This window comes from Eurytemora carolleeae, unplaced genomic scaffold (assembly GCF_000591075.1).
Source record: "Eurytemora carolleeae unplaced genomic scaffold, Eaff_2.0 scaffold67, whole genome shotgun sequence".
NCBI lineage: Eukaryota > Metazoa > Arthropoda > Copepoda > Calanoida > Temoridae > Eurytemora > Eurytemora carolleeae.
In genome coordinates, this window is record NW_019396097.1 from 400,139 (window position 1) to 427,968 (window position 27,830).

The 27,830-nt window shown below is 35.3% G+C and overlaps 2 protein-coding genes across 2 annotated transcripts; both read right to left on the reverse strand.

The window, feature by feature from the left end:
- Positions 1–52: 52 nt before the first annotated feature.
- LOC111694857 (protein FAN) lies at positions 53–23,568 on the reverse strand. The gene is made up of 26 exons (XM_023463893.1): positions 23,332–23,568; positions 22,402–22,470; positions 21,244–21,378; positions 20,344–20,414; positions 19,965–20,028; positions 18,596–18,662; positions 17,915–17,970; positions 16,926–16,983; positions 16,221–16,317; positions 15,337–15,400; positions 14,766–14,855; positions 14,171–14,265; positions 13,578–13,693; positions 11,924–12,048; positions 11,303–11,377; positions 11,037–11,075; positions 7,364–7,438; positions 6,947–7,070; positions 6,208–6,296; positions 5,796–5,881; positions 4,711–4,798; positions 3,028–3,172; positions 2,556–2,759; positions 1,602–1,813; positions 1,120–1,223; positions 53–751 (listed from the first exon to the last, which is right to left on the reverse strand). Exons 1-26 carry the CDS (start codon positions 23,389–23,391, stop codon positions 520–522), a joined length of 2,640 nt encoding a protein of 879 aa, XP_023319661.1. The 5' UTR covers positions 23,392–23,568; the 3' UTR covers positions 53–519.
- Positions 23,569–23,593: 25 nt separating this feature from the next.
- Positions 23,594–27,733, reverse strand: LOC111694861 (transketolase-like protein 2). Its single transcript, XM_023463904.1, has 7 exons — positions 27,574–27,733; positions 27,009–27,231; positions 26,133–26,785; positions 25,630–25,808; positions 25,165–25,236; positions 24,683–24,933; positions 23,594–24,173 (listed from the first exon to the last, which is right to left on the reverse strand). Exons 1-7 carry the CDS (start codon positions 27,726–27,728, stop codon positions 23,880–23,882), a joined length of 1,827 nt encoding a protein of 608 aa, XP_023319672.1. The 5' UTR covers positions 27,729–27,733; the 3' UTR covers positions 23,594–23,879.
- Positions 27,734–27,830: the final 97 nt, after the last annotated feature.

Sequence of the window (27,830 nt, forward strand, 5' to 3'; positions counted from 1 at the left end):
CACCGACTTCACATGAGTGTCCAGCCGTTTTGCTGGCTTTAAGCAACATATATATAAATGTCTTGTTTTATTATATAGAAGATAGTAAAAACGAATGGTATACATAAAAGAATCAGTAATTGGATCACAGAATAGTAATGATCACAGTTTTCTCGTCTGTATGGCAACGTGACAACATAAATATAATAATTTCAATACTTACAATAATGATTATCTTAACTTTTAAAACAGAAGATTATTCACAATCATTCATCGCATTATTTTATGTGTTTTTGTAAATTAAGAAAATGTTAAAACTTCTACGCTTCTGAATATTTTTGGACTTTTCCCTTTCAGTATGATTTTTCATTTATTTGATGTTCAAATCAAATCCTTGACTGTCCTTATCTTTTGTCCTTTAATCCTTCACCATCCTCCAAGAGATACCTCTTTTGTCCTCTAATCCTTGTCCTCCCTCTAAGCAAATAAATTTTTGTCGTCTAATCCTTTACCGTCCTCAACGCATTAACTTTATGTCTTTTAATCCTTCACCGTCCTCCAAGCAATAACTCTTCTGTCCTCTCCCCCACTAAGAACAGTTCTCCCCTGATCTAGGACTGCGAGAGCACTGATCCTACCCTCATGAACCTTCTCCGCATGTATCTTGGTTCCCTGGAGTAGGTTCCACACCTGGAGAGTTCCTCGTCCCCCTCCGACTACAGTGGTTTCTCCGTCCCATACTAGAGCTGTTATCTCCTCTCCCAAATCCTTCCTAGATAAAAACAATTAAATAATTGATTTTTCAAACTAGGTTTTAAATTTCAATCAGAAGTAGTGCGACCAAGCGAAAAAAAATTATGGAACGATTTTTCTGCAAACAATTATATAACTAATCATCATTTTGTAAACTTATTGAACATGGCCTTATAACGGTTTCACTCTAAATCTTAACAAGTTCTAAAAAAGGCGTTCCATTTCTAAAAACTTCAAGAAACGTTTCGTCTTACATTTACGGAACCAAATTTATTCGAAAAATTGAAAACCCAGACGAAAATTTTTCTAAATTTTTCAATTTTAAATATTTTCAAAAATTAAAATTAATGATTTAATATTTAAAAATGAGTTTCTCCGATTCCAAACCTGAAGACTGGAGTTCCTGTTTTTAAATCAAACAATTGAATTGAGAAATCTGACCCACCGGTCAACACCTGGTTTCCACTAGGATTGAACAGGACACAGTTCACCTTAATATTCATTCATATCATCTTCATTAATTAATTTACCCATCCTTTCATTCACCTATTCATTAATTTATTCATTCTTATATTTGAATAAAAAATGTACCAAACAAAACCTTACAGCAGTGTGCGTCATAAGTGTTTTTTTTTTTGATTTTAAAAATTTTTTGTTTATTTTCTTGGCCGCAATATTTCTTTTTTGGGTTCATGCTGAATTATAAATATAAACATGATTTTTGCAACATCAGCTGCCCTCAGTCTGACCCCAGAAATTATTTAATATTGGCAAGGCATTAAAAGGTGATGAGTTCAGTTGGAAATGATGTTTATTTTAAAAACTGAAAAATTCTTTTAAAGTCGTCTTCCACTCCCCGCCCCCCTTACCTGTCGTTTATGAGCTGGTATCTGCTGAGAGAGACTAAACCTTCCTCCGTCTAATCTCCAGATGAGAACATCTCCTTCTCTGCTCCCTCCTGCCACCCAACCTTCTCCGAGTTCATCTTTATCCACCTTCTCCTCCTCCTCTCCATTCTGCTCCTCCTCTAGGGGTTTTCCAGACTCAGAGTAGAGAATACTCACACAGGTTACAGGGGACCCTGAGCATTGAGCAATTAGGGACTTTTAGAATCCAACCCTCTGCAAACATTTCTAGCATAGTGACCAAATTGGTATCTACAATCCCTTATTTTAAAATACACTTTTGAACACTGAACATGGCCCGTCTTTTTGTATTAAGATATCTAGATACTTTCGTATTCGTAGGCAAAATAATAATTCTGGTTCACGGATGACGACATTTTAATACTTCTTTCCGCGAATTTTCCATAGATAAAGATAGATTGCTCATAAGACGACATTTTTCATCTTGAAAGATATAAATGTACAGATATGTTTTAAAGATATTCCTATTATATAGATTAACTAGGTCGGTTGTGAACATTGGCTGTTCTTATGTCATTGAGTACTTGTGGTGTACATGAGTTCTGTAGAGAGAAAAATACCTCAGAACTTAAAAGTAATTGAGCTATGACCCTTAAATGTTCTACCTTAACCCCTCCCCCCGTAATCTGATATTCTTAAAATAAAATTCACTCCTGAGTGGTTTAAAAATTATTAAATCCATTAAAACACCAAACCACCCCGCTTATCATTGAAGTACACTTTGACCCCTAGAAGTATGAGTTCGCGGACACACCTTATTATCAATTGTACGCGATTGAATATTTTAAGTATTTAATCAAAATGAAATCCTCCAAAATTTTTAAATATGCAAACACAAGAAAAAGAGATTATTTAAAGAAATTACAAAGTTACTTAATAACTATACATCAAACTTACCAAGACTTAGTTCATAAACCGCATCTCCTCCCTCCATCCCTTCTGCACTACATCGCCACACCCTCACACGGCCATCCCACCCACCACTAGCCAGCCTACCCCCGCTCCATGCTAGGCAGCTTACAGCGTCACTATGGGCGGGGATGGGCGGGCCGAAGGTTGCAGTGTTGATGTTGTAGCAGAGAATTGTACTATCAGAACAACCTAATCATAACTTTGCAACATTTTTAACAAAACATGATAAAATAAAACCAGAAACATAATCCCGCATTATAATTAAAATTGAGGACGATGGTATTTATATGAAAGAATTTTAAAGTCCGCTTACGAAATAATAATTATAATAAGAAAAGCATTATTAATAAGAATAATAATAATAATGATAATAGCATTATTAATAACAATGATAATAATAATATTATTATTAATATTGATAATGATAGTGATTAAATCATTAAAAATAATAAATTACCTAATAAAATGTTGTTAGACTTGTGCGGACAGATAATACTTGAAATTGATGTTGTACGGGCAGAGACAGATCTCTCTACGGTACATGTACTTAGGTTGTACAGCTTTACAGCACTATCCTTGCTTGCAGATACAACCACACGATCCTGTACACAATTATTATTATCCTGTACAGTACATATTTATAATTATACTGTACATAATTATTACGGTTCATGTACTTATGTAGTACAGCTTTACAGCACTATCCTTGCTTGCAGATGCAACCACACGATCCTGTACATAATTAGTGTGATACTGTACAGTACATATTTATAATTATACTGTACATAATTATTACGGTACATGTACTTAGGTTGTACAGCTTTACAGCACTATCCTAGCATGCAGATACAACCACAAGATCCTTTACACAATTATTATGATCCTGTAAATACTTATCATGATCCTGTACATACTTATCATGATCTTGTACATAATTATTATGATCCTGTAAAGTATATATTAATCATGATCTTATGCCTAATTATAACGGTACTTGTACTTAGGTTGTACAGCTTTACAGCACTATCCTTACTCGCAGATACAACCACACGATTACGTACATAATTAGTATGATCTTGTACATAATTATTATGATCCTGTACATTATTGTTCATAATCAAGAGCCTCATTATATTGTTTTGATCATTCAAAGACCGTAGATATATCAAACTATGAATTCTGATTAGATAAAGTATTAAAAATTCTAAATACCAAAGGTTCACACCATCACCTTGCAAAGATTAGGGGATTAGAAAATTTGAGTTTATGGCCAACACTCAATTCCTTTGCCTTGCTTTAGTGGTTATCGGGTTGTTGGCGTCCAATAACATTTGGAAAAATCTACAATATTACTCTCCGGAAAATTTAAACAGTGGTTAAAGATAACTTAGCATTATCGTAGGACGCTGATTTTTTGCAAGCGAACTCACTAATATGTAATGTATTGTAACTGCAAAATGCAATTTCAAATAGATCGGAGCAAATGTTCGCGCGCGCTTTTTGTTAAAAAATGCGACTTTTTCACGTTTCCCATGCTTTACACCGTTAAATAAACTTGAAATTGCATCAGGACGCCATTAAACAAGAAATTCACGAAAAGTTTGCGCCCTAGAGCCTCAAGTTACCGCGCGCGCGCAATTAAGAAAACATATAAATGAATATATTTTCATTCAAGTTGGGCCTAATTTAAAATAAAAGTAGCATGCGATATATCAAACTACAGGTAAAATGGGACACGGAATTCATTACCCAGGTGAAAATTGACTTTGGAGCATTCTGACCGGCGCGCTAGTAGCCAGATTATGGATTATCTTACTAAAAGTTTTACATGTCGTATATCAATTTATAATTTCAATTTATTAATAATTGGACAGGAAGATTCCATTTCTTAGGTTAACAAATCTGTTGACCACGCTGATCGGCGCGCTAGTATATATATATTTAAAAGTTATAGACTTTTATGTACTGATGTCCATGAAATCTACTTTTAAACTACAGTGCCCAGGGTACCCATGGGTTCCCTCAAAAAAGATTAGCAAATTTGGCCAGCTATAAGCTTTATAATAAAGGTTGTCTAAATCATAATTAGAATTGACAATTGTCTTCCTACTTCACAGTTCATAGGTGTCAATGTACTAACCTGGAAAATGGCGAGGGCTGATATAGGTTCCTTGTGAGATTGATGGTCAGAATCCCGGAGTAGTCGCGAGAATTTTACCCAGTTTTTACTGCAAACAGTTTAATGTACTCAGAAATAAAATTATGAAAAAATCAAAGCTTGTAAACTTAAGTTTTTTTTTTACATTTTGCTGTAGCATAATTTGAATGCTTAGGAAATGGTTATTGTTATCTTTTCATTTAGGACTACTATTTTGAAAGCATTTGAGAAGGAAAATATTAATTTAAAAATTTAACAATTTTTCATATTCGGTTTAAACAGAGAAGTGAATCGTATTTAAACCTTCCATTAATTTTTAGTAACAATTTCCGTTAAAATGAGTAATTATTAATTATGGATGAATGTTGTAGGGATGGTTCTATACCAAGATGAGTGAGGGGTGTAGTATTGAGGATGACTGCTGGAGGGATGGTTGTGTACCTGGAGGGATGAGTGAGGGGTGAAGTATTGAGGATGACTGCTGGAGGAATAGTTGTGTACCTGGAAGATGAGTGAGGGGTGTAGTATTGAGGATGACTGCTGGAGGAATGGTTGTGTACCTGGAGGGATGAGTGAGGGGTGAAGTATTGAGGATGACTGCTGGAGGAATGGTTGTGTACCTTGAGGGATGAGTGAGGGGTGTAGTATTGAGGATGACTGCTGAAGGGATAGTTGTATACCTGGATGAGTGAGGGTTGTAGTATTGAGGATGACTGCTGGAGGGATGGTTGTATACCTGGATGAGTGAGGGTTGTTGTATTGAGGATGACTGCTGGAGGGATGGTTGTATACCTGGATGAGTGAGGGGCGCAGTATTGAGAATGGCTGCTGGAGGAATCGTTGTATAGTGGTGTAGTATTGAGGATGCCTACTTAAGAGATTGTTGTATACCTGGAGGGATGAGGGAGAGGTGAAGTATTAAGGATGACTGCTGGAGGAATGGTTGTATACCTGGAGGGATGAGTGAGGGGTGTAGTATTGAGGATGACTGCTGAAGGGATGGTTGTATACCTGGATGAGTGAGGGGTGAAGTATTGAGGATGACTGCTGGAGGAATGGTTGTATACCTGGAGGGATGAGTGAGGGGTGTAGTATTGAGGATGACTGCTGGAGGGATGGTTGTGTATCGCTGCGGATGAGGATTTTTAAAGATCTGTTTTAATGGTTTCCATAACGGTTCATACAATTTCAGTTATTTACATATTATTAATAAACCCAAAAAGTAATATAATACTGTTTCAGACACAAAGGTTGAGACTTCAGAATTCTTAAATGTATGGTTCCGTGTACTGCTACAGCTGTAAACTTGTTTTTTCCTTCCCCAAATAAAAAACTTAATTTTTGGCAGAAACCCAGATTTTTCCTTTAAGTCGCATTCTATGTGGGTGAACCAGGTATAACATCATTTATACATTTCAAACTTATGATTCTGAATCAGAAAATAAGCTTAGGATAAAGATTTTCCGTTGTGACACCTTCCTGTTTTGGAATCTGACCGAATTCAGATATTTGGACCTCTAGACCCCACCGTTCGTTGAGATCACTGATTGTATCTAGGTCCACACAACCTTAAAAGTTACATCAGGAAATGAATTAAGTAAAATTATAAAAAAAAATGTAATGGCAAATTTTAAGAAATGTAAAGAAATCGTTCCAATGTTTACTAGTGCTATTCTAAATTAAAAAATATACTACATCTAGTGCTATTCTAAATTAAACAAATAATTTGTTTGGGTTGGTTCAAATAGTATGAAATATTCACCTAGGGCTGTTCTAGAGTTTTGGTTGGGTTGGTTCGAATAGTATGAAATATTCACCTAGGACTGTTCTAGAGTTTTGCTTGGGTTGGTTCGATTAGTATGAAATATTCACCTAGGACTGTTCTAGAGTTTTGCTTGGGTTGGTTCGAATAGTATGAAATATTCACCTAGGGCTGTTCTAAGTTTTTGCTTGGGTTGGTTCGAATAGTATGAAATATTCACCTAGAGCTGTTCTAAGGTTTTGCTTGGGTTGGTTCGAATATTATGAAATATTCACCTAGGGCTTTTCTAAGGTTTTGCTTGGGTTGGTTCGAATAGTAAGAAATATTCACCTAGGGCTGTTCTAAGGTTTTGCTTGGGTTGGTTCGAATAGTATGAAATATTCACCTAGGGCTGTTTTAAGGTTTTGCTTGGGTTGGTTCGAATAGTATGAAATATTCACCTAGGGCTGTTCTAAGGTTTTGCTTGGGTTGCTTCGAATAGTATGAAATATTCACCTAGGGCTGTTCTAAGTTTTGCCACAAAATCGTCTGGTGATACTGCCCAGGGGGGTAGTTGGACATCTCCTATTCTTTTTCCACTCTAGTTAAACGGACTCATGTTATAATTTCATGTGACAATCCATTTTTAATAGAGGAATACTACATTCACAACGGTACCCTTTCAACCTTTATCTGATCAATATGGTGAAAGACATCATTGTTTTTCTACATCAGGATGCTCAATTTTAACAACTTTTCTTCATTGTTTCTGTAGTAGAAATCCACAAGTCACTTTTAAAGAGAATTTTATTGTTGAAAATAATAGTTTAAGCATATAAGATAGGTTTCTATAGTTCCTTTGTAAATTGGACATTGAACCCCTGTAAAATCTACCTGCCTGACCCCAAAGTCAATCCCCAGGTTGTTCGTGAGGAAGTCCCCGGACTGATAGAACTGGGGCACCAGCTCCTAGATAGATAGATAGATGGATGGAATGGAAGAATGGATAGAGATGTGAGGATGGATAGATAGAAAGATAGATGACTGGATCAGTAGATGGATAGATAAAGATAGACAGAAGTAAACAGATAAATAGATAAAAAGGTAAGATGGATATAGATAGATTAGCTAAATAATATATATATAAGATACATAAAACAACAAGGTTGACATCAACAAAATAATGAAAAGCAAACTATGATGTGTAGTCGACCATGTGAAAATTTACAAATTGCAATTATGGCATTTTTTATCACAATCCTCCAAGATCTGAGGGTAACTGTCCAAGGAAGTTACGTGCGCTAACCGCGTTCGATTACAAGAAGAGAGATTAGTATATATTTTAGGATTTATTTTTTCATATTTTTATTCAATTACAAAGCACGAGATAATACAAATAAAAAAATCACAATTTACTATGTAGTTTGGACCCGCCTAACCAAAGTTGGTTGTTTTAATTGGTTGGCCCACTGTAAACGAATGAGAATTGCAAATAAAAACAATGTACATTGTACATTTTCAACATAAGAATGATGATAAATCAGGAAAAAGGTAAGGAGGAGGTGAGGGAGTATAAGGGAAAGGGAGGATACTCAGCGTAAGGGTGGAACAGAGGGTAACATAAGTTATTAGAATCATTTTTATGAACTACAGGGTGAAGAAGATAGTAAAGACTAAGTTTATCCACATGATACAGTTTTTTTTACAGATATAATTTGCATAACTATCTAAATAGATCTTGGCGACTTTTCTTTTAAACGATTTTGCAGATTTAGTTTCTTTCAGCTCTAATTCAATCGAATTCCATAATTTTGGAAATAAAGCAGAGGGAAAAGAGTTTTAAAGAGAACCCGTTCAAGTTTATATGATTTTGTTCTATTTGGTTCAGCTAAAGAATTAAACATTTTTATGGAAGGAAGCTGGAAAGTATTTCTGCATAAAAGATAGAGCACCTAGTTTATGTGTATCATCAAGATTTAGGAGTTCTAATCTGAAAAATATTGGATCTGAATGTGCCTTAAATGAATTATTATTTACTGCTCTAATTGCCCTTTTTTGCAAAGACTTGATTTTCTGTAGTTTAGCATTTTTTACGCCCCCCCATGTTATAATTCCTTACTCAATATGTGGCCTTACAAGTGCATTATAAACTAGTAGACGAATGTTTAACAGTAAATGTTTTTAATCTGATTCAGAGCAAAAATTGAACTAGCAATCTTATTGGAAACATGTTCAATTTGATAGTCCCAATTTAAAAATTCATCAATTTTGAGTCCAACAAATTTGAAATATTTATTTGTACAGTCAGTTCCTATTCTTTCTAGGATCTCAATTCCAATTTTTAATTTGCAGTTCTCAGGATCAAAATGCATATTTTTATTCCTAAATATGATAAACTTTGTTTTGAAAACCTTTAGTGTTAAACGGTTTGCCTGAAACCATGCAGCTGCCTTTTTTAGTTCAAAGTTCGCATCAATTACTAAAGTTTCGATATGTGGAGATGATTTTAGAAAACTAGTGTCATCAGCAAATAGATTAGTAAAAAAAGACGTTGCTAAAGGCAAATCGTTTATGTATATGAGAAAATGTAGGGGCCCAAGAACACTTCCCTGAGGAACACCACATAAAATTGTTTTTTCTTTAGAAAAAATACCATTTATACAAACATATTGAGTCCTATTTACTAAATAGTTTTGAAACCATGTGTTAGCTACATTTTTAAAACCGTAATACTCTAGTTTTTTAAAAAGAATATCTAAGTTGCAACAGTCAAAAGCTTTCTTAAGATCTAAAAAAATTCCCAGTGTAAATTCTGGTTGGGGTTTATTAAGATTTTCGTAAATTTTATTCATTAGGTGTAGTAAAGGTTGATTAGTATTATGTTGTGGTCTAAATCCATATTGATGTTGATAGAAAATCTCAAACTTATTAAGATATTTAAACATGTGTGTCGCAGCTATTTTTACAAGAAGTTTACTTAGCGCTGGGAGAATACTAATTGGTCTGTAGTTATTAAATTTATCTTTATGTTCAGTTTTCAAGATAGGAACTATTTTGCACATTTATAATCACTAGGGATATATCCTGTTCTAAAAGAAAGGTTTAACAAATCAGCGCTATAGGATAGACAATACTTTCAATTATTTCCTTCAGTAGCTTGGTAGAAATATTGTCCTTACCTGAACTTTTTTTAGGTTTAAGTTTACTCACTGTTTCAAGAATAATTTCTGGTGTAATATTTGCAAACACAAAATTTTCCTCGGATGGCTCCTTTAGACATGTTTCAAAATTGACATTAGAATCCGGAATATAATAACTAGACAATCTGGGTCCAACGTTCACAAAAAAATCATTAAAACCCTCTGCTATTTCAGCAGATCCCACAAAACTTTTTTTATCATCAGTGAAAATTTCAGGAACTGAATGACTTTTTTTCTTAGAAAAAATAATAGAGTTTAGTAAAGACCAGGTCTTTTTGATGTCTTTTGAGTATTCTGTAAATTTTGAAGAAAAATAACTAGTCTTGGCCTTTTTTATTGTTGTGCGATAAACAGAATTATATTTTCTAAAAGTTTCTATATTGTTTGTAGTTGGATTCAGGATTTTTTTCTTAAATAATTTTTCTTTTTGTTTTCTTGACACTAGCAAGGCGGACGTAAACCAAGGGTTAACAGAATTTTTATTTTTGTTTGGCTTATATTTGATAAGTGGAAAGCTTTCTTCATAAATATTATTTAATGTGTTAGAAAATTCAGAAAAGGCTGTAGAATGATCTTCATTTATCATAACGTGAGTTCAGTCATTGAGTAACAATTTTTCCTTGAACTTGGTTTTATTTTCGATTAAAGTGTTTCTAATTAGAACTGGTTTGCTACCAATATTATCTTCATGTTGTGTACATTTAGACAACTAGGCTTTCAGGGCGCTTCGCACCCATCTTCTATTTAAATTGTGAACATGTTCTTTTTGTTTACATTTTAAAACAAAGAATAGAAAAATATTGCGGATTTAAAAAAAAATTTTGTGGATTTTCAAGAATTTAATTTTTTTACCAAATTAAAAACCTTTAAAACACATTTTTTCTTAATTTTTATCATTCATAAACCTTCCCTGTGGTCACGTGATGTCCCACAAAAAATTTGGGCCCGATCGGTTCAGCCGTTTGGACGTTTATTGGATACAAACAAACAGACAGACAAGCCAAATCTATTTTAGACAATGAAAAAACGGGTAAATGGTCAGATAAACTTGAGTAGATGATTCCACATTCTTATGACTCAGGATCTGAATTACTAAATATGTGATCTAGTAATGTTGCAGATGTTTGAATAATACGTGTAGGGAGTGTAGTTTGCGGATGAAGTGAATGTGTTAACAGGGTGTTTAAAAACTTTCTGGACCAAGCGCTGCGGCTAGGACAGACTAGGGGACCTAGCGCAACGGCTAGGACAGACTAGGGGGCCGTGCGCTGTGGTTAGAACACTCTTTCTCCGTCTTATAATTCATTGCGGCATGCGTACCTAATCTCCTTGGCCGTCTGCCAGACCTGAGTAGCAGATTAACTAACCTTAAAATCTGACTGGTTTGTTGTTACATTTCTCCAGGTCTGGGCAAATATACACGTCCATTATTTTTAAGAAAACAACTCATCATTGAACATTTTAAAAGTTNTATGAATATACAGAATTCATTTTAGCGTTTTATTGGGACAATTGAATTAAATTAGAAGAAGGAAAAAAATAGCCATCGAAAAGAATAAAAATATTGGCTTTTGGTGTTTAATTTTTTCCATGAAAAATTAAGAATTACCCCTGAGATTAGACGGATGTATTCCTGTGGTATTGAGTTAAACATTCTGTCAGGATGATCAAATCGGCCATTTTGTAAACACAACATGTACTCAGGTACCTAGACAGTTAAGTACACAAAAAGGTATTCAGTACAGTACAGAAAGATATAAAGACGGAGGCGAAACTCGGTTCGCCCCCCCTAGATGCGCCACTTTTTTGGAGAAAATCCGGGAACTAATCAAAACTTAATAGCACACGTGTTATAATGTACAGCTAATTTAACTTTATAGCAAAATGATTACTTTATAGCACGTATACATTATGAAATTCACAATGAAGTGATGTGATGAAACTCTTGTGTACTTTATCGGTTTTCGTGATAAATAGGTGATATGTGTACTGTACGGTGTACTGCAGTGACTACAAAACTATGTATGTTGTACCTTTTTAACTAAAGAGTAGAGTACAAAACCCAGTGTAGTGTAGTGACTACCAAACTATGTATGAACAATTGTACCTTTCTAACTAAAGAGTAAAGTACAAAACCCAGTGTAGTGTAGTGACTATCAAACTATATATGTACAGTGTACCTTTCTCACTAGATAATAGAGTACAAAACCCAGTGTAGTGTAGTGACTACCAAACTATATATGAAAAATTGTACCTTTCTCACTAAATAGTAGAGTACAAAACCCGGTGTACTGTAGTGACTACCGTAAAGGTATCTAGGTTCAGGCATATCTTCCCTTCTTTGCTTTAGAGATTCCAATCTTTCTGGGTTGACGGCTCCTAAAAAAATAAAGGGCTACGCACTTAAAGGATGAGACTTCAGAGACGACTTTAAAGAATTTATGCTGTCTGTTTCATTATATTCATGATTCCCTGCAAATGTAAACATGTTTTCTTTCTTTGCTAAATCATCTTATGAGTAATTAAAAGATAACATCCAGGACAGAATGTAGCAAATATAGAGTAGATTACGTTGTACATTGTCAATCTAGCTAAATGTTCCCCTTATTAAATACGTAAATCATGTACTGCGATTAAGCCATTCAATGTACGTAGATGTACATAACTGCATGATACCCATATTGTGATTGCTTAACTATGTTATATATAACAACACATAACTTGTAATTACGCTGTGGATGACTCAATTCTAATCTTAACTGAAGGAATATAGTTAGTTGCTGCAGAAACTCCGCTTTGATTACAGTGTTGAGAGTAATTTGGTTTCGTTGAAACATACGAATAGATTGCTATTGTCTGGTTGACATAGCAAATAAGATTGCGCCCAGTTGTATTGGCATTGATAGTTGATGAGATTGTAGGATTCACCGACAAAAGGTCAAACGACACAGGGTCAAACGACAAAGGGTCAAAAGTGCGACAAAGGGTCAAACGACAAAAGGTCAAAATGATAAAAATATTTTTTTGATTTGAATCATAGGAAACTCGCTCGGCCCACTAGCCTGTCCTAGCCGCAGCGCTCGGCCCAGAAAGTGTCTTAACCTAACCTAACCCTAAATAAAAATAAATAAATACTAACTGTAACAGATGTCAAAATTTAAAAAAAATTTGCCACTTTGTCGCATTTTTTGACCCTATGTCGTTTTACCCTTTGTCGTTTTACCCTTTGTCGCGCTTTTGACCCTTTGTCGGTTGACCCAGTGTCGTTTGACCCTTTGTCGTTTGACCCTTTGTCGTTTGACCCTTTGTCGTTTGACCCTGTGTCGTTTGACCCTGTGTCGGTGAACCGATTGTAGCCGTGTGGATCGTCTCCGGTTCCAGACATTGATCAGTAGATTGCTATTGTCCGGTTGACATAGCAAACGAGATCGGGCCCAGTGGTAGTGCCGTTAATATTTCACGGGATTGTAGCCGTGTGGATCATGTCCTGTGTGAGACATTGATAGTCAAGATAGTCTGAGTTATACCTGGATAGATACTGGTTCGAGAAATTGTTCTGGAGTAGGCGTTTACTACAAGAAGACTTAATTTAACCTGAGAATTATCTCATTTTAAAGGTTTTAAATCTTTTTTAAAGTTTCATCCTTTTTGGGTTACTCTGTATTTGTCTTTAGTGTTAATTTGCCTACAATTTATACTACATTTTGATAGTTTAATAGTGGTTTAATTCTAATTTCTATTTCACGCAATTATGTTTTTCACATATCCCTATAGTTAAAAAGATGTCTTTTTTTTTACCAATCTAAGACTTAAATTGTATTAACCTATTGGTTGCTTAAAGTGCTTACCCAAAGGTTTTCAGCGCGTCAACAGGGATTTTTCTTATTCAAGTCTAGCTCAGAACTTACCCATAGGTTTTGAAAGATCTCTAAATGTTTTCTCTTTATCCAAATCAAGAACTGGAGAAGTATAATCCTGAACCACCCATGGAAACACAGGGTACTGAGTCAAATCGTTGAATGATCTACAAAAATAGATTATAAAAATTATTTTGGACACAGTCGTCTTCGTAAATATCAATACAGAGACTGCTTTCTATTTTAATTTTAATTTCTACAAAGCTCTTAAACAGCTTGGGTACACATAAAAATGGAAACCAAGAGAAGCGTCAACTAGCAAATTCATTTAATGTTTACTTGTAAACTTGTAATCTGAAAAAAAGACTTGTAAAAATGAAAAATAACAATAAAACAGTCTTAATTGTTTTCTATATAATAAAGTAAGACATTCATATATATGTTCCCTATAGCCGTCCAAACAGCTGGACCCAATGGACTGAATTATTTTTTGTTGAAACTCATGGGTAGCCTAAGGGTGACATAGGCTAAAAAAAATTTTTTTTTCAAATATTTTTTTTTCCACAGCCAACTCTGGGCCCTTCAGCTAGTATTTATATAAACGCCGACCCCTGAAATAGCTGTTTAGGAGGTTTTTCCTGTACCTGTCCGCAATACTGTTTATGTAGAGCAGATAGTCGTAATTAGATAGAATACCATGTTGCCATTTTAGAGTCATACTTTCTTCATCTTGAGTTATCTAAATATTATTTGTTTTAAGATTAGACTTTCTTTCTCTTGAGTTATCTAAATATTTTTCATTTTAAGATCAAACTTCCCATATCTGGAGTTATCTAAATATTATTCATTTTAAGATTAGACTTTCTTACTCTTGAAATACTGTATTTTATCTCCATTTTTCACAAATTAATAGTTTTAGATATTAAACATTTAAAAGTAAAGTTTTCATCATCTTTTGTACATCTATAATCTGTATATATACTTTGCTCTTCTGTTTGTCTTTTTTATCCAATAAACGTCATAACAACTGAACCAATCAGGAAGGTTTATGAATGATTAAAATTTCAAAAATTTGCCTCAAACTAATTTTTTTTCATTAAATTTAAAAATCCACGAACTTTTTTTTGGTTTTGTATTACAATGTATTTTATACAAGTAGTAAATGCTCACAATTGAAATAGAAGATGTGCACGAAGCGCCCTGGAAGCCTAGTATGCTTGTAAAAAAAGATTGCACAACCTGAAGTTCTTGTTGTTCTGATATTCTCTCCACTAGAAGATCTCTATCTCCAGGTTTACCAAGAGAAAGGTAAATATGAGTAGCAAACCCCTGAAAAAAATCCTTGAAAAACTTTTTTTTAATAAAACATGACCAATTGTAAATACATATTTTTTAATGTTTTATTTTTAACGCTTAGTATGAATAAAATTGTAAAAAATCCGTTTTCTTGCACTGTCATACACTTTCAAAATTTACAATAATAAAAAAAAATACTGTCCAAGATGTTAAAATAAGAAAAAAATATTTATTTCTCCATCCCTTCTTGATTTTATTACTTTCTGATTAGCCTGGATTAGATATTTACTTCATTAACCTAAACTTTGAATTCACTTTTAAAATTTCTTGAGTCCTCACTAAACTCATTATTTACCAGTGGGCTAAGATATTTGCTAAATAGATATATATATATAATAGAAGTACATTTAATACATAATAGATAAATGAGTCTATAAAAGGAAAGGAAAGGATTAACCCCGTGGTGTGGATTTCTACCCACAACTATATTTTATTTAAATATTATTTTTCTCACCTTCGTGTCCTCGTATTCTATTTCTAGCCCTTGAGGACGCAGTAAATATCTTCGGGGAAAAATTCTGAAAAAAAGTAAATATCAAAGCCGAATTGCGTAAGGGGAGGAAGGCCAGCCACAACAACTTCTCGTTCGAGCCACATTATCCTCATTTTCTCGTCCGAACCACCTCAAAATCCTCGTCCTTCGTTTATTATGTAATGAAAAGATTCTAATTCTTGAAGATAAAACTTTTTTCAACAAATCTGGCCACGTTAGGGTATAAAATATGGACAGACTAAAGTATTGCAATGATTAAATCATGTTTGAATCTTTAGAGTCCTGAGAATGATGTCAAACTTTATTTAGGTAAAACTTAAAACTCTTCTGCCTCCGTAATGGCCGCCTACCAATTCGCGATATGAAATAAATAGCAAAATATTTGGCATACCTATGCCTATAATTTTCCCCCATGGAACCACCCGGAAAAAATCTTTGGTGTTCACTATAATTAAGAAAAAAGATTAAAGTTCTATAATCTAGGAATTATTTGCGGCTTTCTACACCAAGAATATCTGAAAATGCGTGTAAATAAGGTGAACATTTTTAAGGACATAGAACTCAAAAACTTCAATTCAATTGAAACTATTTTTTTCGATTTACTAAAATTCAATATTTCATTTATGCCCTAACGTGGCCCGATTCTTAAAAAATTGTTTTATCTTGGAGGACTCTTAATTGTAAGAAAAATCCACATTTTTAAACCATTAAAAATCTTGTTTGACGGGTCATAATTTTAAAAGTTATTGGAAATCCAACAAAGAAAACTAGAAAATCTAAAAAAAAATCTAAACTTGTTTATGAAAAATAATAAACGAAAAGAAAAGAAACATAAAAATATCGACCTTCGAATACTGGCGAGTTTAATCTTGACAACTGGTTCAGCCTCGAGGTTGTTGTAAGCCTGGAAGTACAGCCTCTTCGAGGTCAACAGAATACGACCTTTAATCAAAATACTTAACAATAACCATGACGTCATCAGTGTCACGTTAAATAAGGCCCGGGCGTTATATTTGGTCCGGGTGAGTGTTACATGTGAAATCCATGTACAAAATTGATAGGAAGGGGAAGGGATTGTACATGGATTTCACATGTAACATTCACCCGGACCAAATATAACGCCCGGTCTGGATGTAACGCTACACCGGACAAGGATGAGGTAGATACCCTCATTTGTATAGCTGAAGATCGAGTGCCAGGAGACTTGAGGCTAAAGGAGCTACAGTGTACACTGTAGCTCTCCGTGCTAGTGTACATTCGCGCGGTTTTTTAGCACTTAATTTCCCGCCATATAAATAAGAATATCCTTGATCAAGCAAAGGTTTAAAGGGTATCGTTGTAAATCGGACATGCCACTCTATATAAATTGGAACGTCATTCACTTGAAATTACGCTTACAGTCCCTTTTGATCTTTAAAAATTCCGAATTTAGACTAATTGAATTGGCATCTTTGCACTGTACTTATCTAAAATTAAAACATCTTTTCTAAACAAATGACATCCTTCACTGGTGATTATGAAATATATATTTTTATATTTTAATTATTAACCTGGATTTAGAACTAACGGAGATATTTTGCTTCCAACAGTTTCCATGATTATTTTCTCCTGAAAAAAAGAAATTTAAAATTGAAGGGACTGTAAGCGTATTTTCAAGTGACCCTCCATGCAAAATGCGCGATTTACATCGGTTCCCTTTAAAGCTTTGTCTGATCACGTAAGAATTAGATATAAATGTTTTTTTTTACTGATCTTCTCTTTTGAGGGAAATAAACACATCTTTTTGCGTCAGATTTTTTTTGGGTACCAGTACAAAGGTCGGACTGGTACAAACGTCGGACTGAGACAAACGTCGGACGGGTACATTTATAAGGAAAAACTGACAACTGAACAAAGTCTTATACTTTGAAAGTAGCACTGTCGGTGTATAGTGTATAAAACAACAGACCAAAAAGGAATTCAATTGTCACAAACTGTAATGATTCAATATGCCTATATCTTTGGAACCTGATGTTGTATAACCTTTCATATTTCAACCTATGATATATATAAGATCAAACAGTTTAAGTTTGAAAGTATCAAATGTTAATAACATTACCAGGTTGCAAATATATAGGGATAAGATTAAGAATATTCGAGTTAGTGGCAAGAACTCAGTTCCTTTGGGTAGATTTTTATTAGGCAAGTCGTTTGTACTGGTCTGACGTTTGTACTGGTTCGAAGTTTGTACTGTCCGACATTTGTACCAGTCTGACGTTTGTACTAGTCCGACGTTTGTCTGGTCCGACGTTTGTACTATCCGAGGTTTGTACCGTCCGACGTTTGTGGGTCCGACGTTTGTACTGGAACCTTTTCATCAGATAAAAGATTTGAATGGTACCGTTGTAAATCAGGCATTGTCATTTTTGCACGGAGGGTCACTTGAGATTACGCTTACAATCCCTTTACTGTAGTGTATACATTTATAAATCAATAAGATGTCCAATCATAGCCAAATAACCATCGATCAATTGATAAATCAATCAATGAATATATTTACCTGTAGACTATCTATCCATGAAGTATCAAAGGACAACCTAGACTGTCGGGAGAACACTAAAAACAATATTTTTATAAAGTTCTGGTTTTATTTTAAAATGTTATCCTCCGACGATTTTCGATTATAAGGAACCAACCCAATTAGACCAAAGTAAAGTGAAGGAGCTTTATCTGTAGGTTTATTACAACAAGAAAAATGTCCCTTTTTTTTTGGGGGGGGGGGGGGGATTGCCCCACAAATTTAAAACAAACATTGTTAAAAAATCATTTATCGATTTTGCAAACACGGATTTAAAATGCGCCCAAAACCATCAATGTGTAATCCACATGGATAAAAACCCATAGATTTTGTTTTTAAATTGCAAATTTATTTTAATTGTTTTAGTTTAGGGAGAAAAGGGCAGGGAGGAAGGAGAAAGTGGGTATGGGAGGAAAGGGCAGGGAGGATGAAGGGGGTATGGGAGGAAGGGGCAGGGAGGATGAAGGGGGTATGGTAGGAAGTTGCAGGAAGGATGAAGGGGGTATGGGAGAAAAGGGCAGGGAGGAAGGATGAAGGGGCAGGGAGGAGGAAGGGGCAGGAAGGATGAAGGGGGTATGGGAGAAAAGGGCAGGGAGCAAGGATGAGGGGGGTATGGGAGGAAAGGGCAGGGAGGTATAATTTTTTAATAAAAAAAATATTTTCCTATTGCAGCAATCATTCCATTCTGCTCCACAGGGGGTAAACTACACGCTCTATGCAGCTGCTGCACCTAGAGACAGGGACCTGGTTTATATTCCGTGCATAGGAAATCAATCTATAATCCTATTCATCTAAAGACAATCTAATCTAAAAGAATCTGATCTAAGTGGACTTAGATCTAAACAAAATTTTTAGACCAAATTCCAATTCTTTCGGGAAAATTGTGGTATTTGATCTAAAATTTGGATTTTATATCTTTTGAGTCAAAAATATTTATTTTTGAAAACAAATATTTTAGATCCAATTCTACATATTACGGATAAAATTCCCAAATTTTGTGCAGAAATTATATTGAAAGTACAGAATTCTGTATTTAAAAATAGTAGAATTAGGTCTAAAAAATGTATAATCTGATCTAAAATATGAAGAATTCGATCTAAGAAATGTATAATTTGATCTAAAATATGAAGATCCTGAACCCATGAACCCAACTCTTTCACCCTTAAGGTGTCAATCTTACACATTTCTTAACCTTTAAATCTAATATTTTTAATCAAATTATAAAATTTAAGATTAAAGTCTACACTTTTTAGATCAAAGTAAACACTTTTTAGATCAAATTCCATATTTTAAGCAAATAAAGTTAAGGATTTAAAGCATAATGGTTATCTTAAATATATATTTTTGAAAAAAATTTTTAGATCTCATTCAACATATTTTAGATCCAATTACACATATCTTAGATCAAAATCATAACTTTGGCAGAAGAAACTTGATGAAAATCTTCACTTGACAAATATATAAAAATAAAAATGAACAGGGAGCTCAAATTTGAAAAAAAAAATATTTTAGATCAGATTCCACATTTTTTAGATCAAATTCCAAAAATTTTCAGAAAAATGCGGACTTAGATCTAAAAAAATATTTTAGATCAATTTCCACGTTTTTTAGATTAAATTCTCATTAGATCAGATTACTCTTAGATGAATTTCCTTTTAGATCAAAAGGTTAGATTAGTTTCCCGAACAGGCAAAAGGCAAGTTTTTTTCATCCTGTTATTTTCCCCAATTTCGCGAATAAAAATTACATATAAATTATTTCGAAAAAAGGGTTTCTTAAGTGGAGGGGGAGTAATAATTTTTCAAGAAAATATACATCCCTGCCCTTACATCAATTTAGAGTTAGTCAAGAGTTTTTGATCGCTGAACTGGGAAAAACAATTATGGGATCAAAAGTTTCAGAAAGGGGATTTTCTCTCTCCAATTTTTCGCTTCTTCCATTCCAAAACTGCCCTTCTTCTCCCCCCCCCCCTCAAAAAAATGTATATACCACATCCTGAAAAAATGCAACTAATTATTTGAATAATAATCACCTGGGATAAACAATCCTCCACCTTTCTGTAAATAAAGGAAAAAACAAAAGTCTCCTTTTTCCTCCTAAATAAAATTCTTTAAAAAAAATCTCAAAAAAGTCAAATCTGCCAGAACTTTTGAGGTGTAGACTGAACACCAAAAAATGAGCATGACCCAGCACACCAGATTAATCACCTGATGCTTAATAATTTCAGTTTGGTCAAGTTCTATGTTCTATTTTATTATGGGGGCTATGGGGGCTCAGTCCCCCCCCCCTGGATCAGTGAAATCTATGATTTCCGGCAGGTTTTCATATCCCCCCCATGTTCTGAGCCCTCTCCTTGGAAAAAGCCCCCCCCTGAGCCAATTCCTGTGTACGCCCATGTCCTTCCTACTTACCTAAACTTGAATGGTGATATAATATTCTGGCTCAACATTTCTGCAGTTTGCTTACAGGATATAAACATAACCTAAATCAAATATTAAAATCACTGTCTAGATTTTACATGGCGATCAATTAAGTGTCGTAAAGTTCCGGATCCGGATCCGCATCCAGGTCCTGAACAGTAAACATTTCCTAATCTTTTGAACAATTTTTCTTCTTTTATGCTAAAATTTAATGAATTGTTCAGATATTAAGAAGTTTTATTATTAATCTCTAATTGAGATTTTTTAGAGCAAAAAATATTTTTATTTGTTGACGTTGGTTGAAATTTTGACCCCGGACCTGCATATTTTTGCGGATCCGGATCCAGGTAGCTAAAATATTGCGGATCAGGATCCAGGGAGCCAAAATCTTGCGGATCCGGATCCAGGGAGCCAAAATCTTGCTGATCCGGATCCAGGATGCCAAAATCTTGCTGATCCAACGGATACGGATCCACACACTGGAACTTCAAACTTTTATTTATTCATGAAGATTTTTTCCAATTTTCAAAGTTAATTTTATTACTCATAAAAAAAGGGTGTAAGGGTAGAACCCTTAATCTGATCAAAAATATGGAAGATGATTTCCTTTTTCTGACTAGAATATGTTTATTATTATGAGTTTCTCCATTGCTTCTTATAAACATGAAATGCGCAAGTCACTTGTGCAGAGAAACCGCAAATGAAAATAAACAGGTTAAAGAAGCAAAAACATGAATATCTAATTCATACTTGATCGAAAAAAAGCTTTTAAGGGTACCGATGGAAATCGGGCATTGCCATTTTTGCATGGACGGTCGCTTAAAATTACGCTTACAGTCCCTTTAAAAAATTCTCATATATTTCAAGAAAAAGAAAAGAGCTTGTTCTAACCTCTTGTTTGTAAGCTAGTGCACTCTGGAAGGATTTAGGAGTCCACTCCTCGATACTATCACATTCAGACAGAGGAAACTTCAGCATTGGCAGTACTTGGCTAAACGGTACAAACACTATAGACTTGGAACACACCTGCAAATAAAATGGAAAATTTAATGTAATATACGATTCACTTTCAATCACTATGAACACAAAGGATTTTTATTTTTAATTTTATATATTTTTATGTAATTATGGCAAATGTATTTATGGCAAAAGTATTATAGCAAATGTATTTATGGCAAAAGTATTATAGCAAATGTAACTGTAGGACGAACCATGAGCAATGAGCATCTTTAGCTATGTTTTATATGATGTCGATATTTAAATAGGATTTTAATGAAAAATTAATTCACCCGAAGTCTACTTGACCTACCCAGCTACCCGACCTACCTTAAGTCTTCCTAAACTACCCAGCTACCCGACCTACCTTGAGTCTTCCTAAACTACCCAGCTACCCGACCTACCTTGAGTCTTCCTAAACTACCCAGCAACCCGACCTACCTTGAGTCTTCCTGAACTACCCAGCAACCCGACCTACCTTGAGTCTTTCTAAACTACCCAGCTACCCGACCTACCTTGAGTCTTCCTGAACTAGCCAGCAACCCGACCTACCTTGAGTCTTCCTAAACTACCCAGCAACCCGACTTACCTTGAGTCTTCCTGAACTACCCAGCAACCCGACCGACCTTGAGCCTTTCTGAACTACCCAGCTACCCGACCTACCTTGAGTCTTTCTGAACTACCCAGCTACCCAACCTGCCTTGAGTCTTTCTGAACTACCCAGCAACCCGACCTACCTTGAGTCTTTCTGAACTACCCAGCTACCCGACCTACCTTGAGTCTACATGACCTACCTTGAGTCTTTCTGAACTACAAAGCTACCCGACCTACCCTGAGTTTACCTGAACTATCCACCTACCCGACCTACCTTGAGTCTACCTGACCTACCTTGAGTCTTTCTGAACTACCCAGCAACCCGACCTACCTTGAGTCTTCCTGAACTACCCAGCTACCCGACCTACCTTGAGTCTTTCTGAACTACCCAGCTACCCGACCTACCTTAAGTCTACCTGACCTAACCAGCTACCTGAACTAACCAACTACCCGACCTACCTTGAGTCTGCCTGGAACCTCATTATGTATCTGTGGTTGTTTATCCTCAGGACGTATATGGTAGAGGACCTAGAGATTTGGAAATCAGAAATTCTCTTAATGAAATATAATAAAGCAGAAATGTTTCTGATTTGGACGGATTGGAATGTCCGAATCAGAATGGGTCTATTCAATTCTCTGTCTAAAGAACTAGTATTAGGAGGATATCGCAGTTTATGTAAACAGTCCCAGGGTGTATATTTTCTCAAAAAATCGTTTTTTCTCTCTCAGAAGTTCTTTATGCTTTTATAGGGTTTCATTCGCTGAACAATAGAGGAAAATGATTTCAACAGAATGTATAGTTTGAAATAACTAAGGTCTCCGACATTTCTGAAAACTATACACCCCTTCAGTCACTTCCAGCAATTGAAGTCCTGAACTTTTATCAAAATTACATCACGTACATGATCACGACAGTATGGTTAAAAATCGAGGTTCTGTAGAAATCCACAAGTTAATAGAAAAGTCGCAATTACACAATTCTCGAACTAATGCCATCTGGTTATGAGAATTAAGTTCCATACTGTCTAGGCCCTAATTAAACCTTTAAAGGGAATATAAGCGTAATTTTAAGCAGCACTCCTTGAAAAGATGGCAATGCCCTATTTACAACGGTACCCTTGGACATTAAGCTGATTCAAAATGTGGCAGATACCTTAGTTTCTCTTACTCTTTAGTGTTAAATTCTTATACTTTCTCTGTTGCTTTTTATGAGCCATAAAGAAATGCAAATATCACTTTCGCAGAGAACCCACAATGGAATAAACAATTTAAGAAACAAAAACATGGATATCAGACAAATTTTTAGAGGTAAATCGGCATGCATTGCCATCTATTGAAGGACGGGTACTTAAAATTCTTCATTTTAAAAATATTTTAATTAAGAAACACCTTAAAATCCTCGAAATAAATCTCGCCCGGTTCCAATAGTAAAAGAGAAAATCTATCCATGTCTAGCTTCTCACTTAAATTATTAGTTTTTTTATCCTTGTAGTCCAACCTACATATAGTCACTAACACAAGTGTAATGATTTATTGCGTTACTAATCATTCATTAATAGAAATTAGTCATACTAAGCCTACTAAACTTCATATAGATAGTAGTGGAATTTAGACGTCTTCATTTTTTTCTGAAATATTAATTCGTCGAATATAAGAAATATATATTTATTTATTTTTTTAGAAAATTCATATAATTTAGAATAAAATATAAATGCTTTAGGAATGTTCCGGGATGAAATCACAATTATGTGTAAATAGATTAATTTCTAAATTTAGATGCGTTGTACAAATGCGTGAATAAACTAAAAATGCTCGGTAAGCTACGGACGGAATTAATCACTGGAACGATCGTAGTCAGTGATACGCGTCGGCTAAAATTACATTCATAGTTATAAGTTATTATCAACATGTGCAACAAGATCTTTATGATCCAATATTTAAAGCTTCTGAATGTCGTTACAGGCGCGGACGATGTGGTTGGCCGAAATGCCGAACATCTCGAGTAATTTGGCTGGCGGGCCGGATCTGGGCACGCTGTTAACAGCCAACTTTTGCACAATCACATTACGGCAGGTCGCAACTGCGGCGAGAACAGCGTCACCGAGACCGCCCTCAGGGTAATGATCTTCGACGGTGATGATACGACCTCCACAGGCTGCTGCATTCTCCTGGACTGCTTGCACGTCAATGGGCTTGATGGTGAAGGGATCAAGAACTCGAACATTGACTCCCTGAAAAAAAAAATTTTAATGATCATATCAAACAAATATAGCAACATTCAACATGTATTCTATAATATATTCAAGATCTAATACTTTATTTCCTTGGATTCAATTTAAAATCTTTCGTCTAAACTAAACTCGATGTTTTATGACATGAACTAAACTCGATGTTTTAACATTAGCTAAACTCCATGTTTTATGACATTAACTAAACTGCATGTTTTATGACATCAACTAAACTCGATTTTTTATTTCAGACTGAACATGAATTGTAAAATATTGTAAATTTTGATAAACTGAAATTTCCGGTATTTAAACTTCCGGTAGCTATCTTTCTATCTTCTATCTTGTAACCACAATTGTATATTAGATAATATTAACATGTATCAACAAAATATTTAAAGATTTTCTCAATGCATAACTTCAAAATGTGAGGGATGTTAATATTCCTCAGTTTTATGATTGAGGAAGTGTAATACACCCTTGGGCGACCAGTTCTTTTATTTCTTGTTTATAACCTGAGCTGCGAGTGTATCCGCGGCTTTGAGAGCTTCGAACAATGTTATCCCGGCAGCGATGACCAGAACCTTGTCGCTATCAGACTGTCGGACCACCTTGGCCTTTCCAATCTGAAACTGCTCGCTGTTCTCGTAAACGATCGGAACGACAGGGCGACCCACTCGGATGAAACAAACCCCGCGCGTGTTTGCGGCGAGCTCGGTTGCGCGCTCCGTGGAGACAGCATCAGAAGGATAAAATACGGTGCATCCTGATCAAATAAAATCATAAATTGAAACCATATCAAAGGAACTGATTCTTAATGAGTCAAAGTTAGTATAGTTACGAAATGGCAGAGACGCTCCAATTGTGTATTTCCACATCACCAAGCAAATGTAGCAGATAAAAAGATAAGTTAACCTATAGTAACAGTACTCCAAGTGTAATATTTTGACAAAAAGCTATAATAATTTAACTTCAAACGAATGAATTATAAGCTTACCAGGAAGAGATTGGAACATGGCAAGATCTTCCAGCGCCATCTGGGATGGCCCATCTTCACCAATAGATATTCCTAGATCATCAGATCATATTACTCGCTGCAATTTACGATCCAAATGCAATTTGATACAGATCCGGATACAGCTTTAAACATTATATTGTTTTCATCAAAGTTCGATTTGATTTTACTCCAATGATTTTCTTTATTTTCTGTAATACCGAAAACATCTTTTTAAATCCTTCCCCCCCCCCCCATGCACCCCTTAAAAATCATTTTTCGCCACAAGTTAGAAAAAAAAAATTGGGGGGTTTAATTCTTTGAAATTGTGGAAAATAAATAATTTTTTATGGGAAAATTTATGTAAAAATGTACATTTTCCCCCCAAATCCTCAACGATTCTGAAAAATATACACCCCTCCTGAAACAAGCTATAAATTGTAAAATAATTTATCAAAAATCTTCAACCTGCATGAGATCCGACGACATTCAGATTGGTTTGCGAGATAACTCCCATCCTAAGGTTGTCAAAGGCCCTGGTTAGGAATGCAGCGAAGGTAGAGGCGAAGGCGACGGTTCTATCCCTACACGCTACTCCGATACCAACACCGATCATGTTCTGCTCGCAGATGAAGCACTCGATAAACCTTAAAATAATAATATGTGAATCTTCGTATATGGATCCTCAAAATAAACCAAAATTTGTCTTAGAAATCCGATTTTTATAAGATTTTGAAAAACCACGAAAAAATATTATAAAATTTGCGAAACTTTTTTGTTATTGTTTCAATTTGCACAATAAAAAATGTTCACTGAAATGATAAATCATTTTCTCAATGATTTAGTTCAAATAAAAAACAAAAATCATAAAAAAGGTTAAATTAATTATCTCTAATGAGAGATGGGACTTTGTAAAAACATATGTTTTTTTTTGCAAAAAATTCAAAATATTTGTATCTCTGATATTTCACCTGTTAGGGTCAACTTTAAGAATACTCTGTGAGAAAGTAGAATTCTTCATATCTCCGTCCAGGGCAACAACTCGGCTATGAGAGGTGGCAAGCTTTGCCAATGCATTGCCATACGCTTCTCGGGTTGCCAAAGTCTGCCCCTTGGCGTAGGATGGAGGAGCGGAGAGTGCAACTCCGGAGATATCAACGACTGGGGCGTCATTGACCGGTGCGCTGATTGGAAGATTTTCCGCCCCGGGATTCTTGAGTAGTCCTTCTAGATGGGAGATCATTGCATCAGTTTTGTCGCCCAGAGCCTTTCCGTGCCAGTTCAACACGTTCTCAATGTCAGGGAAGTCCTTTCCTTTGAAGGTCTTGGCAATAATACAAGTAGGCATTCCCTTGGTGGTCTCAGCCTCGTAAAACGCTTTACACAATTCCTCCACATCATGCCCGTCGACAACGATGGCGTTGAATCCGAAGGATTGAAGACGCTTCTTGTAGGTTTCCATATCGTGCTGGAGAGGGGCGGGTTCGGATTGTCCCAGACGGTTTGCGTCGATGATGGCAACAAGGTTGTCAAGCTTGTAGAACCCGGCGAAGTTGAGAGCCTCCCAGATGTTCCCTTCCATGGACTCTCCGTCCCCCATGAGGCAGTAGGTTCTGTAACTTGCCTGCGCATATAATAAATAATTTAACCTTAACAACTTTTCAATGTGAAAAATTTCATTAATTTGAAATTCTAATCATCGTAATATGATTTAAATCTTTAATATGTAAACGTGCAGTGGCTGTTTTTAAACTTGAAATAGGGCTTTTTCAAAAACAATCTTATGAAGAAAACCATGGAAGAGAAATAAGATATTAAGAAGTTTCATAAAATTTGTTAAATCTTACATTATCGAAATGTTTTGCGACATACGCCATCCCGCACGCCACACTCAACCCCTGACCAAGAGACCCAGTCGCTACGTCGATAAAATTCAGCCTCGGGGTTGGGTGTCCTTCGAGGTCGGAGTTGATCTTACGGAGGTTGAGAAGGTCGGAGGCTGGGAAGAGACCAGCCTCGGCCCAAGCAGCGTAGAGGATGGGGGCTGCATGTCCTTTCGACAGGATAAACCTGGATTAATGAAGAAATAAAAACTGACAGAAATTCAGAAAAAATCAAATAAAGGAACTGATCGGTGATAACTCTTCTCAAACTCGACATTCTTATCTCAATATCTTGGCAGTCTGATTGTTAAATTATAAGGATTCAAAAATTAGAATGTAACTGACATGACTTGCTTTTCTTGAAACTTGAAACCTTTTTCTCGAAAAATCCAATCCCCCCTTTACCAATAAATAAAAACGCAGAGAATATAATTATTTTTAGTATGTATTATTTCAAGTTAAATTTGGACAGTTACTAAAAAGACTTCAATAATACTAATTTCCTTTTGAACATTAAAAAGAAACTTGCCTATCATTGGAAGCTGCTTTAGGTTCGGCAACCTTGTATTTCATGACCTTGAAGAATAGAACAGAGATAATCTCCGCCATACTAGAGCAGGAGGTAGGATGACCGCTCTTGCTAGCTGTCGTCATACGCACAGAGTGAATCCTGAATAATGACATTTTAATGAAACCACTTCACATTTCAGGGTTTATATTTTTCAGAATTCTCCCCCCCCCTCCCCCTTGGAGCTGGGAGATTGATTTATTTTGAGAAGTTTCACG